Source organism: Diabrotica virgifera, chromosome 4 (assembly GCF_917563875.1).
Source record: "Diabrotica virgifera virgifera chromosome 4, PGI_DIABVI_V3a".
In the NCBI taxonomy this organism is placed as follows: domain Eukaryota; kingdom Metazoa; phylum Arthropoda; class Insecta; order Coleoptera; family Chrysomelidae; genus Diabrotica; species Diabrotica virgifera.
Window position 1 is genome coordinate 40,142,512 of NC_065446.1, and position 17,553 is coordinate 40,160,064.

General features: G+C 33.4%; 1 protein-coding gene across 2 annotated transcripts in view; it reads right to left on the minus strand.

Moving 5' to 3' along the window:
* The window catches only part of LOC114335808 (alpha-mannosidase 2), a 334,793-nt gene that overhangs the window by 254,438 nt on the left and 62,802 nt on the right, over nucleotides 1–17,553 (minus strand). For both annotated transcript variants that reach the window (XM_050648165.1, XM_050648166.1), the window contains exon 2: nucleotides 6,924–7,077. In XM_050648165.1, coding sequence (XP_050504122.1) covers nucleotides 6,924–6,964 — 41 coding nt within the window. In that variant the 5' untranslated portion in view covers nucleotides 6,965–7,077. The remainder of the gene's footprint in view (nucleotides 1–6,923; nucleotides 7,078–17,553) is intronic.

The following is a 17,553-nucleotide window of genomic DNA, read 5'->3' on the forward strand; positions in this document are numbered from 1 at the left end:
TTACAAGTTTTTTCGTAGATAGTTTTCGACATAAACGCGGTTGAACTTTCAAAAAACCGAAAAAGTGCAATTTTTGAACCCGAATAACTTTTGATTGAAAAATAAAATAGCAATTCTGCTTGCCGCATTTGAAAGTTCAAGTCAAATTCTATCGGTTTTGATTACTTTCATTGCTAAAAATTAATTTTTTTTATTGTTAAACAAAGCTATAAACACATAGTGATTTAATGATGCTTTCAATGCATTTCTCATTTGAAATCGAACGAGTAGGCGCGCATACAGACAATTTCTACGTAGATTGTATATGTATATAAGCTGTACACTCCCGTGGAAGTTATAGCTGTTTTTCACTTTAATGATCCGTTAAGACATGGGCGATCAGTCCACTTTTCTTCTAATCTGTCTCCTCAAAGCTTCTGGTGTGTCTTCGTTTCCGTCACTACTTTTCTCCACTCATTTCGGTTCTCAGTCTTTTTTTTTCCAGTTTCGAATTCCCATAACTCTTAAGTCGTTTTCGACTTGCTGTTTCCTTCTTGCTTTTGGTCTGCCTCGTGCTCTTGTCTCAGGGGGTATCCAGTTGGTAATAACTTTAATGGGATCATCTTCACTTTTTCTACTTGTATGACCATACCACCTTATTCTTCGTGCTTTTGCTTCTTTCACTATGTTTTCTCCTTCCATCCATTGTTCTATTTCGTGGTTCATCCAGGGTCTTCTTTCGTTTTCATTTATTACTTTTGGTCCCAGAATGTTGCGCATTATTTTTCTTTCAAATACTTTCAGCTGTTCTTCTTCTTTTAACGTTGTTGGTTTCTATGGCATACATTACCACTGGCCTTATGGTAGTCTTATATATTTGCATCTTTGTATTTCTGCTTAATTTTTTATCTTTTGTTATTTTTTTATTTTTGTGGTAAGCTCTATTTCCTGCTTGTAGTTTCTGTTTCAGGTCTATTCTTTCATTATCTCTACTAATCATCGTTCCCAAGTATTTGAATGTATCTACTTCCTCAAATCTGTATTATCTATTATCATTTGTGTTAGTCTTGTTTTCTTGAATCTGCTTGCGTTCATGTACTTTGTTTTTTCCATATTTATGTCTAGTCCTCTTCTTTTTGCCCCTTTTTCTATTTCAGAGAATGCCTTAATTAATGATCTTTTGTCCCGGGCTATTATAACGATATCATCTGCATAACCTACTATTTGTACTGCATTTTTATTAATTATTCCGTTATTTGTTGCTTCTTTTATTGCACAATCTAGAGCTGTAATGAATAACTCAGTTGACAGGGCATCCCCTTGTCTGACTCCGTTTTGACCCTTAATCTTCTCTGTTGTCTTTTGACCTAAATCTATTACTGCTTGTGCCTCTTTCATTGTCATTTTTATTAACTGTATTAATTTGCCTTGTATTTTTATGCGTGTTAGATCTTCTATTAGTTCTCCTCTTTTTAGTTTATCGAAGGCCTGTTTAAAATCCACAAAAAGCATATGCAGTTCCATGTTGTGTTCATATGCTTTTTCCGTGATTTGTCTTATTATGTGAATAGCGTCTATCGTCGAATTTTTTTTCTGAATCCATATTGGTAATTTCCTATGATTTTTTCGGTATGCTCTGCTAGTCTGTTCTTTATTATTCCCGTCATGACCTTATATGTCACATTTAGCAAGGTAATTCCTCTATAGTTTTTGCATATTTTTTGGTCTCCATTTTTGGGTATCGTTATAATTATTCCCGTTTTCCAGTCTTCTGGCATTCTTTCCTCTTTCCAAATCGTTACAATTAATTCATGTATTTTTCTAGTTAGAGCTTCTCCACCATATTTGATGAGTTCTCCGTTTATGTTGTCATAACCCGCTGCTTTTCTGTTCTTGATCTTCTTGATACGTATGTAATGTATGTACATGTACGTCATGTACATGTACATGTTTCTGTATGTGTGCCTGCCACTTCTTGATTATAACTTTCTCTTCCAACCTGTGCATTAAAATCCCCTAGGATAATTAGTATATCCTGTTTTGGCACTTGATCACATGTCTCTTCCAATTTCTCGTAAAAGTCTTGTTTGGTTATTTCATCACTATTTTCGGTGGGTGCATAAACGTAAATTATAGATAGTTTTGGCGGCTTATAATCTATTCTTATATATGATATTCTGTCATCGACTGCTTTAAATTCTAAGACTTCCTTTCTTAATTTTCCTCTTATGTAAAATGCTGTCCCTCCTTGCCCTTGTTTATTCTTTCCTGCATACCATATTGTATAATCACTTTTTTCTATTGCGCCTTGCCCTCCCCATCTGACTTCCTGTAATCCAGCAATATCTACTTTGTATCTTTGTAGCTCATTTGCCATTTCCTGCATTTTTCCTGAATCTAGTAGTGTCCTCACGTTCCAAGATCCAATTTTTATTTTTCTTTTATTTATTCTCTTCCGTTTCTTATTGTCTAACTTTATCTTATTCTCTTGTGTGCTCGTTTTCCTTTTTCTTGCGGTTGTTTCCGTATTTTCCAATTCAGTTATTTCAGTTATCAGTTTTTTGGATTTGGACTTGCGCTTGTATGCTCGTTTGGTTCCAATTTCTCTCCCTCATTGCTCCATCTCCACAGTGCTCCATTTATCCACAACTTTTTGTACCCCATCTTTATTCTGTTTCCTTGTTTACTCTCCATGTTAGCCCTGTCACGTACAATTTTCTGTATTTTCCGTTCATTCTTACTTAGGTCTTCGTCTATAAAGATATGTGTTCCTTTCAATTGCCTTTTTTCCCGCAATATTGCTTTTTTGTCCGTACGTACGTAGATTACGTACATTAAAACGCATGCATTGGCACGGGAAACACTATGTGTTTATGGCTTTGTTTAACATATAAAAACTTAATTTTTAGCAATGCAAATAATCAAAACCGATAGAATTTGACTTGAACTTTCAAATGCAGTAAGCAGAATTGCTATTTTATTTTTTAGTCAAAAGTTATTCGGGTTCAAAAATTGCACTTTTTCGATTTTTTGAAAGTTCAACCGCGTTTATCTCGAAAACTATGCATCCTACGAAAAAACTTGTAAGACCATTTTTTTCTGAGAATCGCCCAAAAAATACAAAAAAATGTTTTGTTTTGCGAAAAATCGCTGTTATGTAATTCCTCAAGTTCTTTGTTTATAACAATCTTATCATTCAGATCAACTGTTACCCAAAAAATTCGTGTTCTACGGGTCAAAATACATAAAAAAACTTGGGTAAGTCCATCTGAACTAAGGAAGCCGTTGTACCCCCCTGGCGACAGGACTAATGGTATTTGGTTCCAAATTCCATCCAACCTCATCAATTTACTTGTCATTTTCACTGTAAGTAGTGAATAGTTCAAGAAACAAAGTCTACGCTATATTCTATGGCGCTTTTATCTTGGGGGTGGTTCCTACCCCTTCTCGGGCGTGGAAAATTTTTTGGTCAAAATAACCACGTATAGTCGGTTCGCTAAACTCAGCCACAACTGGCTAGTGATTTTAGTAAGTAATTTTGCCAATTTAGTAAAATTGGCAAAAAAAAGAATTGCTAAATAGTTAATAATTACTAAATAGTTACCAAATTGGCCAAAAACAAAAAAATTACCGACTAAAATCACTAGCCAGTTGTGTCTGAGTTTAGCGAACCGACTATAACTGACCAGAGAACTTAATTCTAAGCAAAAACTGTTCTATATATATTTTTTGAAAAGTCAATGCTTTTTGAGTTATTCGTGGTTGAAAATCTGCCATTCTCATTAAAAATGACACCTTTTCGGACGGTTTTTGGCGAATACCTTAAAAATTTTGCATCTAACGAAAAAAACCATATATTTATAAAACATTTTTGTAGCTTATGAAAAATAAAAGAGAGTCATTTCTTCACAACTCTTCTAGTTATGATACAAAAAGAAAGGTAGGTGAAAAAATATTTTTTTTGGTCCATGCTCAAATCGGTGTATTCAACTTAAAATAACAGAGAAATGGTCGATTTTAGGGGTATAATGCTGCATATACCTTTTGTAATGCTTGAAAAGACCTTAAGAGAGTACTGTTAAATGTCGATTACATTCAAACTAAGCGAGATATGGTGTAAAAAAATAGATGACGAATGCATTTTAAGGAAAAATGAGAATTATATTTAACCCCTCATCCACCAGAATTTGAATGCATCGTTTTCCTTCTATTAATAATAATAGTCTCCCGTTTTATACCGCACGCGGCTTTGGGAGTATAGCAGGGTAGTCTGCTATATCTAGGGCCTACGGTATACAAGGAAGGTAACAGGGCCAGTGCTACGCTTCAACCGCCTATTATTACCCCTGGTTTTACCCAAGGTACTCATTTTATTCAGGCTGAGTCGACCTGGGGCCTATAGACATTTTAAAAATGTCTAGTTGTTCTTGCCGGGGGTAGGATTTGAACTCCGGACCACCGGCATGCGAGGCAAGCACACTACCACCTGCGCTACGCCGGCCCTTCTATTATACAATACCTTTTATTATAGTGTTATTCCTATGTTCAAAAAGTTGGACGGGTTTAAAATGAATGTTTTTTGAAAGAAATAAGATTAAACTATAGAGCGCATTTTTAAATTTTCTTAAAAATCTTCCTTTTTCTCCATGTAATTTGAAAATGATAAGAGATACGACAAAAAGATGCAGTACAAAAATGTAGAGTTTTTTCAGATAACAATTTTGTTTTTTCTTTCATTACTGTATATAATAGTTATTCAGCTTTTATTGTGTTTCCTTCGCGGTTTCATTTCTTTGTTAATAATGTTCAATAACAGATCGAAAATCGTTTTTGTCCATTCCATACTACTTATGTGTCATTTTTCCAATACGTCAACTTTATGCGCGGTCAAAAATTTACTAATGGCAGCATCGCGTTAAGATTTTGTATGCCTAAAAAGGGTTAGACTTTCTACAACTAATAGAGCATTCCAAGACTTTGGCGTTTATGAAACCGCTGAGAGTCAAGCTGCCAAACATTGTATTTGTTTATATTTGTACCACATTGTTTCTTAAGTTTTTTACCATTAACAGTTTTTTAGTTGTATTTTCCGAACATTTTGTTGTAGATTTTGTGTAGCTTTTAGTTGTAGAAGTACTTAAACGAGTTTATTTAGTTTTAAGCAGTGAATAAATAAGCATGAGTGAATATTTGCGAAAGTTGTTGGTAGACAATACATATGTTGCTAGTAGGTACAAGCAAAATATTGGCAAAATAAATAATATAGGTCCACTTTCCTTCAAGGAGTCTGAGTTAAACTACGGCAGAGACAGTTTTCCAAGCGTAGTAACATGGACATAATTAGTTATTTAGTATTTTTATAGGACGTTTTATAGCATTTAACCATTGTTTTTGTCTCTCAGATGATAACTTATTTAGTTGTTTTATGCTTAAAATGTAGCACTGATGGTAACCGATAAAACTGAACTTTATCATGATTACTTCGCATTCCACACTTCAAAACACAACAGAAATGAGGCATATTATCTTTTTAAATTAATTCTTCCAGTGAAAATGCTAAATTAAATCTTGTACAAAACAAAATTACAAAGAAAAGCAACTAAAATGATCTAAAACACATTAAGAACTAACAGAATAACATAAAAGTTTGCCTCCCAGCCGCCATATTGATTTAATTTTGACAGCATGTTGGAATGCCCTATGTGTTTTGTGAGATCGCAGTATTCGCAGCGCGTCAATCGGCAAACGAGGTTACTTATCAGACCACCAGATATTATTATTTATTAATTATTAATAGTGAACCTACAAATATAAACGAAAGATGGTAAGAACTAAAAAGCAAAATATACGAAATATTAAGCAAACTAATACGAAAGAAAAAAAAATAAGAAGAATCAAAGACTAATCTGATCAGTTACTATTTGCTCTTGAGAAGCTTCTAAGAATGAAGGCCTCACGGACTGGAGAAAACTGAATGATCAATAATTATTTACAACAGCACGACTATGTGATATCGCCATTCAAGCAAACCGAATATGATTAATATACAGAGTGGGCCAAAGAAAACAGTCCACCTCGATATTTGGCAGTATTTATTAGATTTTAAGGAAATAACGAAACAGGTCAATGTTTGATCTAAGGGAGACACATTTTTACGGTACATACATCTGTCATTTGTCAACCCCCTCTTTTCCACTTTCCCCATCCCTTATTTTTAAATCGGGAATAGGGGTCGTGTGCTAGCTCATTTGAAAGGTTATTCAATTCTCTATCCAGTAATATAAACATTAACATAATTATTTATACAGGGTGTCCAAGAATTTTTTTTAAATTAAATTAATTGACACAAAAAGAAGAATGTATGTAATTTATTTAATTCAAAATATATTCTGCTGCTGTCACAAAACAGAAAAAAATGTTTTTTGATAAATAGATAAATAAACAATGCTTTTCGCTTAATTTCAATGTTCAAGCTGCCCCATCTGCCTCTTGGTAGGTTGAATATTGAATTTAAGCAACAAACAATGTTTATTTATCAAAAAACATTTGTTTCTGTTTTGTGACAGCAGTAGAATATATTTTGAATTAAATAAATTACATACATTCTTCTTTTTGTGTCAATTAATTCAATTTAAAAAAAAATTCTTGGACACCCTGTATAAATAATTATGTTAATGTTTATATTACTGAATAGAGAATTGAATAACCTTTCAAATGAGCTAGCACACGACCCACATTCCCGATTTAAAAATAAGGTGTGGGGAAAGTGGAAAAGAGGGGGTTGACAAATGACAGATGTATGTACCGTAAAAATGTGTCCCCCTTAGATCAAAAATTGACCTGTTTCGTCATTTCCTTAAAATCTAATAAATACTGCCAAATATCGAGATGGACTGTTTTCTTTGGTCCACTCTGTATATTAATTCACTGCAACCAAAACTCACCTGGGCGACATTCTTCTGCATATTCTGTTCGACATCGTCATGGTGGATTTGCTTTGCTTTTATTTTTAGTGTTTAATTTCTTATCCTCATATCTGCACTTATCTAATTCCGAAAGTAATTATTGTTTTAGAGGATGTTGCATTCATTGGTGAATCTGAAACAGAAAAATTCAAATTAATATTTTTTTGTAAAATATTAAGAGTAAAGGCGTAAATATTTTACGGCTATCCCTACTTTTTCTGTCTTTACACGGCAAATTACGTGTAGTAAAACTCTCACTGGTATGGATATGTAAACATTACTTCTTGACAATGACATTGTCATCAATCACTTAGAGATGGTTTTTGAATGTTCTTGGATAACTGTTACTCGTATAATCACTTAAATTATTAATTCAGTTAATTAATATGATAATTTTTTCACTAACTATGTATTCAGTGATTGTAATAATGTATCTACTGTACAACAAAAACTAATATTCAAACGAGAAAAAAAGAAAAGTTATAAAGTGATTTTTTAATAATATATTGTTACTATGGAACGCTTACAATTTTGAACATCTTTAACAACAAAATACTTGGATCACAGAATATATTATCTTGATGTATTCTCTGCTTGGATCTTCCACAAATAATACACAATATATAACTTTTTATTAAGTTCACGTCTTAAATCAATTATTTATCAAATGCACTATCAATATTATTTAATCTTCTTCTTCTTCTCGTTGTCCTTATGCCCTATAAGAGCGTCGGACTTTGGTATCACCTATCCATCTTTTACCCATTTCCTTCACACCTTCCGGTCTCCTGCCATTTCCTTCATCTGTTGCACTGTTTTCCCTCTCTTTGTACCGATTTCCTCGATCTGCTCCATCTACTCATTTCTAGGTCTGTCCCTTCTTCTTTTCCCCTGTCTTTTGGCATCTGTCACCTTCTTTACTAGTCTGTTCTTGTTCATCCTAGTTATATGTCCAAACCAATTCAGTTTTCTTTATTCAATTTTTTTCTCTATTGGTTCCTAACTTAGCACGTTTCTGATGTTTTCGTTCCTTTCCCTGTCCATCTTCGTCTTTCCAGCTATTTTTCTCAGCTGCTTCATTTCTGCTGCATTTATGGCACTTTCATGTCTTTTATTTGTGACCCATGTCTCGCTTGCATATAGAAGAGTTGGTACTGTGATTGTATTATATACCTAATTTTTGTTTCCTGGCTGATTTCCCGTTTTCCCAGTATCGTATTATTAATCGCATAATATATTTTCGTAGCTTTCTTTGTCCTATTTGGAATTTCTAGGTCTAGCTTTCCGTCATTCGATATTATCGTGCCCAGGTCTCGTAGGCCGTCACCCTCTCCAATTCTTGTCCTTTACAGAACACTCGTGTTTCGCCTTCAGTCTCCTGCTCCTGCTGACCTATTTTCATCGTCTTGCATTTGCTGATGTTTATTTCTAATTTCATTTTCTCTATTTCATCAGTCCATACATCAGTTAGTCGCTGCATTTTTCTCGGGTTGTCTGCTAAGAGAACGACGTCGTCCGCATACAATAATCCTTCTATCATAACTGGTGTTAGGTGCGCGTAGCCTATTATTGGTTTTAAGTGGTTTGTTCTTCTTTTTACATTTTTAAATAATTTATCCATAATTATGACGAATAGGAGTGGGCTTAGGCTATCTCCCTGTTTTATACCCTTGTTCATCCTAAATTCTAGTGATCTGCTACCTCCCATTTGTACTTTTCCCGCCACTCTGCTGTATGTACTTTTAATTATCTCTAATAGTTGCCTCGTTATTCCCAGCTCCTCCATAGTATTCCACAATACTTTCCGGTCTACTGAGTCGAACGCTGCTGTAAGGTCTATGAAGGTCATATATATATATATATATATATATATATATATATATATATATATATATATATATATATATATATATATATATATATATATGTTTGTTCCCCGATAATTATTTTTTTCTATTATATTTCGTAGTATGCTTATGTTGTCTACTGTTTGCCTTTTGGCTCTGAATGCTGTTTGTTCGTCTTCAAGTTTTTCTTCTACCTCTGTTCTTAATCTTCTTTCTATTATTCTCGTATAGAGCTTGAACACTACTGATGAGAGGCATATATCTCTATAGTTTCCACACATGGATTCTTCTCCTTTCTTGTAAATTGGGATCAGTAAGTTTTCTTCCCATTTTCTCGGCATTTTGTTTGTTCTCCATGCTTCTCTCATTATTTCCAGCAACCACTTCTTTCCTTCTTTCCCTATCCATTTTATCATTTCGGGATCAATTTTATCTGCTCCGCTCGCTTTTCCTATTTTTATTCTACTTATCGCTTCTTCCAATTCTTCTGTACTTATTTCTTCCATTTGGTATTCGTCTGCTGCTGTCTGTTCTATGGTTCCCTCTTTCCTCTGTCTCTATTTCTTGACTTTCTTCGCCCATATATTTCTCTTCATAATATTCTCTCCATACTTCTAGTATCTCTGTTGTATTTGTCTTTAGTTTGTTGTGTTTGTCTTTTACGCCTCTGAGTTCTTTTCTTTTCTTTTCTCTTAGGCTCCTTAGTTTATTCCAGAAGCATCTGTTGTTGTCTCTGTAATTTTGGTTTAGTGATTCACCGAACTTCTTCCAACTCTCTTTCTTTCCTTTTCTAACTAGTTCTTTCACTGTGTTTCTGTGTTTTTGGTATTCTTTTTTATCTTGTTCCTCTCTTGTTCTATTGTATTTTTTCCATGCCTTTTTCTTTTTCCTCACTTCTTCCTGTATATCTGCATTCCACCATTCCGTCTTTTTGTTTAATTTTCTGACTGTTAGATTTCCGCATATCTCTTCTGATTTCTTCATTATTATCTCTTTAAATTTTTCCCATTTTTCCTCCATATCCATTTCTATTTTCTTTCCCTACTCCATTTTGAACTCCTTATCAGTTTCTTCTTGATATCTCCTTTTCTTTTGCTCATCTTTTAGCTTTTTTATGGCTATTCTGCTGTATTCTATCTGTTCTTGTTGTACCGGTTTTCGCCATGTCATCTCTGCCATTACCAGTCTGTGATCAGTTCCGATCTCTGCTCTCTGTTCTGTCCAGACTTGTTTTATATTTTGTTTTATTTCTTGCGTGTAGACTACGTAATCTATTATGCTTTTTGCATCTCTGCCTTCTGCTACAAATGTATATTTATCTTGTAGTACTTGCTGTGTAAACGAGTTTCCTATTAATAGGTCATTTGTCTGGCAGAATCTGATCATTTTAATTCCATTTCTGTTTAGTATCTCTTCACCATGTCTTCCCATGCAGCCAAGTCCTTTGTTTTCATCTTTCCCTATCCTTGCGTTCCAATCTCCCATTAACACTACTCTTTCACATTTTTCTCTTATCTCATCTAGGGTATTCTGTAGTTCATTGTAGAAATCTTCCATTTTTTCTTCTTCCGTTCCTTCTGTTGGTACATATATTTGCACTATGTACCATTCCTCTTCCATTTCTATTTTTATATACATTATTCTCGACGTATAGGTTTGAAATCTGATACTCTTTTTTCTATTGTCTCTGTGACTACTATGACTAGTCCTTCTTTCGCTCTAAGTTCTTTGTCTACCCCGGAGTAATACATCGTGTAATTTTCTGATATTTTTTCTTTTCCTCTTCCACATTTCTTTGTTTCGCTAATACCTATTATTTGCATTTTAAATTCTTCCATTTCTTGCTCTAATTCGCATTCCTTTCCTGTAAGTGATGTTAAATTCCATGTTCCAATTTTCAAGTTGTTATTTTCGTTTATTTTAGTTTTTGCGTCTTCATCTCCATCAATCGTGCTAGCTGTTTTTTCAATGTCCTTTTTCCTTTATTCATTTTCTTGTTGATTATCCTTTACTTCTATATGTTTTTCTTTATCCAAATTCCATTCCGTTGTCTTTGCGTTGTCGTCATCGTCTTTACTATCCTCGTTTGTTGTTTCCTTAGTTTCTTGGAACAGATTTCTCTATTTTTTCGTTTACTCTGTTCCATCTCCACTCCTCCACATTTATTGTAACTTTATTGTAACCTATTTTTACTTCTTTTCCCTTTTCTTTTTCGTCTTTAGCTAGTTCTCGGAGCTGTTTTTGTATTTTCCTCTCTTGTTTCGTCATGTCATTGTTTAGGAAGATTTTTTGATTTCTTCTGTTTTTTAGTTTATATTTGTTTTCCATGACTGTTTGCTTGTCTTCACCATTATATAGTTGGATGAGATAGTGGGATTGTCCTATTTTTATTACAGTTCTGATGTGTATTTCTAGCTGTAGATTTGTTTGTAAAAAGTTCTCCGTGGCTATTTTGAGGCCTGCTTGATTTCTTGTATTCAGGCCGCTTAGAACAATATTATTTTTCCTTTTTTCGTTATCGATCCATTTCATATTCTGTTTTATTTGTGTTAATTCTGCTTTTATATCTTCATTTTCTTTTCTGAGTTCCTCGTTCTCTTCTTTTAACTTTTTCATTTCCATTGCATATGATTTTTGGTCTTCTCTTATTAATTTCATCTCATCTTTTATTTCTGCTTTCATCTCTTGCATCAGATATAGTATTTTCTCGAGTTTTTCATCACTTATATTGGTGGGTGTTCGATGCGTTTTCTTACTGTTTTGTAAGATATCGAAGTTTTCCGCCGATCTTTTCTTGTTCTGATCATCTGGATAGTCTTCTGAACTCATGTTTTTCTCGAGAAAATCCCTTGCAGACTTTGGGCAATATTGGGTGTCTCAGGGAAACAGCCGAGAAGCTACTTAGTCCACCCCCCGACCAGTTACCTAAGCTACCCTTCTATATACCCGTCAATCTACTCCCTTCGTTTAGCAGATTTTCTTATCTTTCGTGAAAATATTTGTTTTTATTTCCTTTAAAATTTTCTGATGCCGCCTCTGTCTCCTACAATTAAATTTAAATTTTTCAACTATCAAGAGCTGTGTTGTCTATTTTTTGTTCCTTATCTCCTAATTAAGGTAATTAGCAAAAAGTTTATTGACAATGATGATAGCCAAGCTTTGTTTAGCTTTAAATTTGAGTAATTTATAATAGAAAAGGCATGCAAATGACTTACAGTTTTTGATGCCTTTTCGTCCACTAATGCCCTGCATTTATGTTTACACTATTATAATGTTTCCAAGTTTTAATTTTATAATTGTATTATTAAAACCTATCTTTTGTCCGGAGCTGCTATCACACCGTGTTTGTTACCTTCTTGCCAGGACCGGAATCATTATTTAATCAACAACTCAAAATATTCCCGATGCTATGTCAAGTATTTAAAATTGTCACTGTATGTCACAATATTCTATTCGTCTCAGTGCGTTGTATGACAAAGATAGCGAATGTTAGCGCTGCTACGTGTTCTCGGTCTTACTTTATGGTGTCCAGTCCTGGGGTCCTATTTTCGAATTCATTCGAGCATATTTCGCATACGAAATTAGAAGAATTTCGCTTGAAATCCGGTGTCTTGTATTTTCGAATACTTCGTGTACGAATTTTTTCGTATACGGCGAGTCGAATGGGTATGAACCATTCGAATCGTGATACTCGTATACGAATTATTGTTTCATTTCAAGGTCATTTCAGCTGTCATGATAGTTTTAGCTGAGTGTTAATTGTGTTGTTGTCTACAATATTTTTACATTGAAATTTATTTTCAATGGCTGGTTTAAATAATTCTTTAATAGAAAGAAAGGACATGTTGTACGATTATGTCTTGAAAATATAACCTAACCTAACTTTATGTACGCGTACGCATTTTAGCATTGGATCTAAGCTCCAAACTTGACATATGACACCGTTGCCATATCCTCAATTTTTTCATACTATCACATTACATAAAGGTGCATTTAAAAAATCGCTTTGAAGTAAAGTTTTGAAAAGTAAATAGTAAAGTATCAGTGTAAATACTGGATATAAAAATAATATTAAACAAAATGGCACACTTTCTGCGGACTTTGCAAATTGATATTACTAATACAGTAGAACCCCGATTATCCGGGTGCGGATTATCCGTGCTGCGGATTATTCGTGCTGCGGATTATCCGTGCTGCGGATTATCCGTGCTATGATTTTCTATTACTTAAGTTGCGTTTTTGAGGTTTTATTAAAATAGCGTCATTGTAAATCACTTGACAGAAACTCTATATGACGAAAGAGAGACTCATAATGAAAGATTTATTTTTTTCTGTAATTTTTTATGCTAGGTACATATGTATGTGTATACGTACATATGTATTATACATAAGGAATATATGATCGGATTATCCGTGCTTTTCAATTATCGGTGCCACCCTTCGGTCCCGAGGAGCACGGATAATCGGGGTTCTACTGTATACCTATGCAATCTTAATATTCGATTACACTTAAAATAACTTCTAAACAACTTTTCTCCCAAAAATGGCCCTTTTTTATAATTTGTTCAGACTATAAGTCGTTATATTTATACATTAAACGTTCTTATACAATATTATTATTATACATTATACCCCAGTTAAGACAGTATTGTACATTATACAAGAAATAGACCAAACAAATATGGCAACATTGTGACTCTTCAGATGACAAATAAGTTCAATGTTAGTCGAATTTGCAGTGTTGCCGGTGCAAATTCTGCTCGTATACGTATAACATTTCGAAGGACGTTCAAAAATACACATTCACGTTCGTATACGAAATTTTTCATTCGAGTTAACACGTATGCAAAAATATTCTATTGAATTCGAAAATACGACCCCTGGACTGTGAATAAATCGATCTAAATTACCTTAAGGCTTTCGAAATGTGGTGCTATAAAAGAATTTTAAAAGTTTCCTGGGTGGAGAAGATTCGAAACTCCACAATACTAGAACATCGCAGCAAGACTACTGAGATTATAAAAAGCATCAAGCAGAGAAAGCTGGAGTATTTCGGACATATGTAATGAGAGGTCCCAAACATAGGTTGCTGCAAAATATTATGCAAGGAAAAATAGCAGGCAAACGCATTTCAGGACGAAGAAGAACCTCATGATTGAAGAACTTGCGAGATTGGTATGGTGTTGATACAAGCATGCTATTTAGGGTGGCAGTGAATAAAATTAAGATAGCTATGATGGTAACCAACGTTCTGAAAGGCCATGGTACATGAAGAAGAAGACTAAAAATCTAAAAATCTAAAAATTAATGGAATAACACAAAAAATCGCCGATATAACTTAATTAACCTATGAAATCCCAGTAGTGTCAAAACTTCATAAATGTCATTGGTGTCAAAATTTGAGAACAGTGGAGTAAACCTGCCTGAGTTTGGACCAATTACAAACAAGCATTACGGCCATAGTACTTAATTAGGCCAGGGTAATAAGACAAAAATATACCCTGTTCGTGACACTCGAGCAGCCAGGGTACTGAAGCGTTTTTTCGACAGGTAATACCTATAAGAGCAAATTGTAACTATTTCCTGCGTAGGATCTGGCGGCCATTTTTATTTATAAACACTTAACTGTCAAAAAATGGCATTTTTTCCTTTTTTTTTTCAAATCAATGGAAAACAGTAAAACTTATGATTTTTTTAGTACAAATATTTTTGAGATTATGGAAAAAGCTTTAAAATGACATATTACAAAGTTTGGTATACTCATTTATTGTTAATATAATTGCGAAAAAAGGTCGGAATTGCAAAAAAAATTATTTTCGCAATAACTGCTGTAAAAATTAGTGTACAGGTTTGAAATTTTTGTCAAATGAGGGTTCTTTGGTGCTTAATATGTGATAAAAATTTCAAAGCGATTCATTCAATTGTTTAAATTTTATTCGAATTGTTTATCTCAGTGAGCATTTTTTTTACAATAACATAAGTAAGAAAAAAATGACGTTAGAACCATTCCACAGATGTCAAATGGAAGAGCATGTTTTCAACTTGGTTTAAAAAAAGCGAATAAAAAATGCATTTATTAGTAACAAATAATTGTGCAAAAGTATCGTAAATCTTTCCTTATAAACTTTTTGAATACCTTTTTCCAAAAAAATTAACTTTTTTACCCTGTTTTAAGTGCACAACTACCAAGTAATGTTATTTATATCATAATTGATAAAAAATTGTAATAAATATATATAATTACTTATATAACAAAGTAAAAAGTTTATAAGGAAAGGTTTACGATACTTTTGCATAATTATTTATTACTAATAAATGCATTTTTTATTCGCTTTTTTTAAACCAAGTTGAAAATATAGCTCATGCTCTTTCATTTGACACCTGTGAAATGGTTTTAACGTCATTTTTTTCTGACTTATGTTATTGTAAAAAAAAATGCTCTCTGGGATAAACAATTTGAATAAAATTTAAACAATTGAATGAATCGCTTTGAAATTTTTATCACATATTAAGCACCAAAGAACCCTTATATGACAAAAATTTCAAAGATGTACACTAATTTTTACAATAGATATTGCGAAATTAATTTTTTTTGCAATTCCGACCTTTTTTTCGCAATTATATTAACAATAAATGTGTATATCAAACTTTGTAATACGTCATTTTAAAGCTTTTTCCATAATCTCAAAGTTAATTGTACTAAGAAAACCGAAAGTTTCACTGTTTTCCATTGATTTGAAAAAAAAAAGGGAAAAAATGCCATTTTTTGACACTTAATTGTTTATTAATAAAAATGGCCGCCAGATCCTACGCAGGAAATAGTTACAATTTGCTCTTATAGGTATTACCTGTCGAAAAAACGCTTCAGTACCCTGGCTGTTCAAGTGTCATGGAAAAAACCTTATTACCCTGGACTAAGTAGTCGACACTATTATATTTTTTACCTCCAAAGTGCTCATTTAAGGTTTGACCGAATCGATAAAATTACATCAACGGTATGTAATTTTAACGGCGATTTACCTGCAAAAGTATTTTAGTAATAAATACTTTTGTAGGTAAAGGTTTCTTGTTTTTAGTATAAACTTTATTGGAGAAATTTGTACATCATGGCTTAGAAACCGGAGAAAATGGTTTAATAAATACTCTGCACCCCTTTTCCGAGCTGCCGTCAACACAATTACTATAGCCAATTTAATAGCCAACGCTCGATAATCGAGCACGGCACATGAAGAAGATAGCAAACTGATAGGACGGTAGTTTTTTAGATCTGTTATGTCTCTTTTCTTTTGTATTAAATCTCCTTTCTTGTATCTTTTAATTATACCTCTAGTGTATTCTTATAGACGGAAAGGCAGCGCTGAAAAATCTATTTAAATTTACTAAAGCTAAATTTTTAACAGTTGATTACTGTGATTGTGTAGAGAAACATACTGCGGTCGGTCAAGCGAAACGTAGAACACGGGTTACTGAGAGGGTATCAACGTTGCTTTCCTACGAAGGTAATTAAATCCATTTACTAAGGCTGAAAATCAGTACACACATTCTAAATTGAATATAAATAAAAGTTATTATGGTCGGTCAGCTGTAGGACGGGTAGTGATGTTGATTATAGGTACTTTCGAGTATTCGTTACAAATCGTTACTTTTGTATAAAGTAATCATTTACAGTATTCGTTACTTTGAATACTATGATTACTTTTGTTACTTTTGTATTTGTGTACCGGTAATCATATCGAGAATTGTATCTCTAGGTACTGTAGGTAGGTATTTTGTATAGGTATTCCGATATAACAACGACATTCACCAATCTGTTTAAGGGATAAAAATGATTTGATTACTATGATTACTTTTGTATTTGAGTACCGGTAATCATATCGAGAATCGTATTTCCCAGTGGGTAGGTATTTTGTATACTTATGTATAGATATAGATCTAGATAAAAATATAGGGTTCTCGCATTCGATCTTTTTTAATGACATACATTACATATTTTACGTATACCATTATACCTCCCTCTATCTTCTCCTCACCCTCACACCCTTAAAACGCTTCATACCGATAACGATATTCGATAACACTCGTAAAATACCAGTCCCGTCCGTTACTCGCTGGGATACGATTGGTAGAAAGTAATCAAGTGTACTGGTTGTAGATACAATAGTCATTACTTGCTCTGATACGATTGGTACGAAGAAACGAAGTAATCAGAGTAATCAAAGTAGATACAATAGTCGTTACTCGCTCTGATACGATTGGTATGAAGTAACGAAGTAATCAGAGATACAATAGTCGTTAAGTCGTTACTCGCTCTGATACGATTGGTAAGTAACGAAGTAATCAGGTAATCAAAGTAACGATTTGCCTCTCTGTATAGTAATCGTTACTTTCGGTATTCGTAAGTAACGAGTACTTTGTAACGAATAGATACTTTTTCAACATCTCTAATGACGGGACAGAGTCGGTCGGTCGGCCCCAATGAATGTACAGGGTTATTCACTATATTTTGACCCCCTTGTAAACTGCTTTATTTACAGAATTAGAAAAAAATGTAAAATACAAATGTTATTCGACTTTTAATTATGATTTTTTGACATATATATCGTACTAGTGACGTCATTCATATGGGCGTAACGACGTAATCGACTATTTTTTTTAATGAGAATAGGGGCCGTGTGCTAGCTCATTTGAAAGGTTATTCAATTCTCTATACAGTACTATAAACATTAATATCATTATTTATACAGGGTGTCCAAAAAATGTTT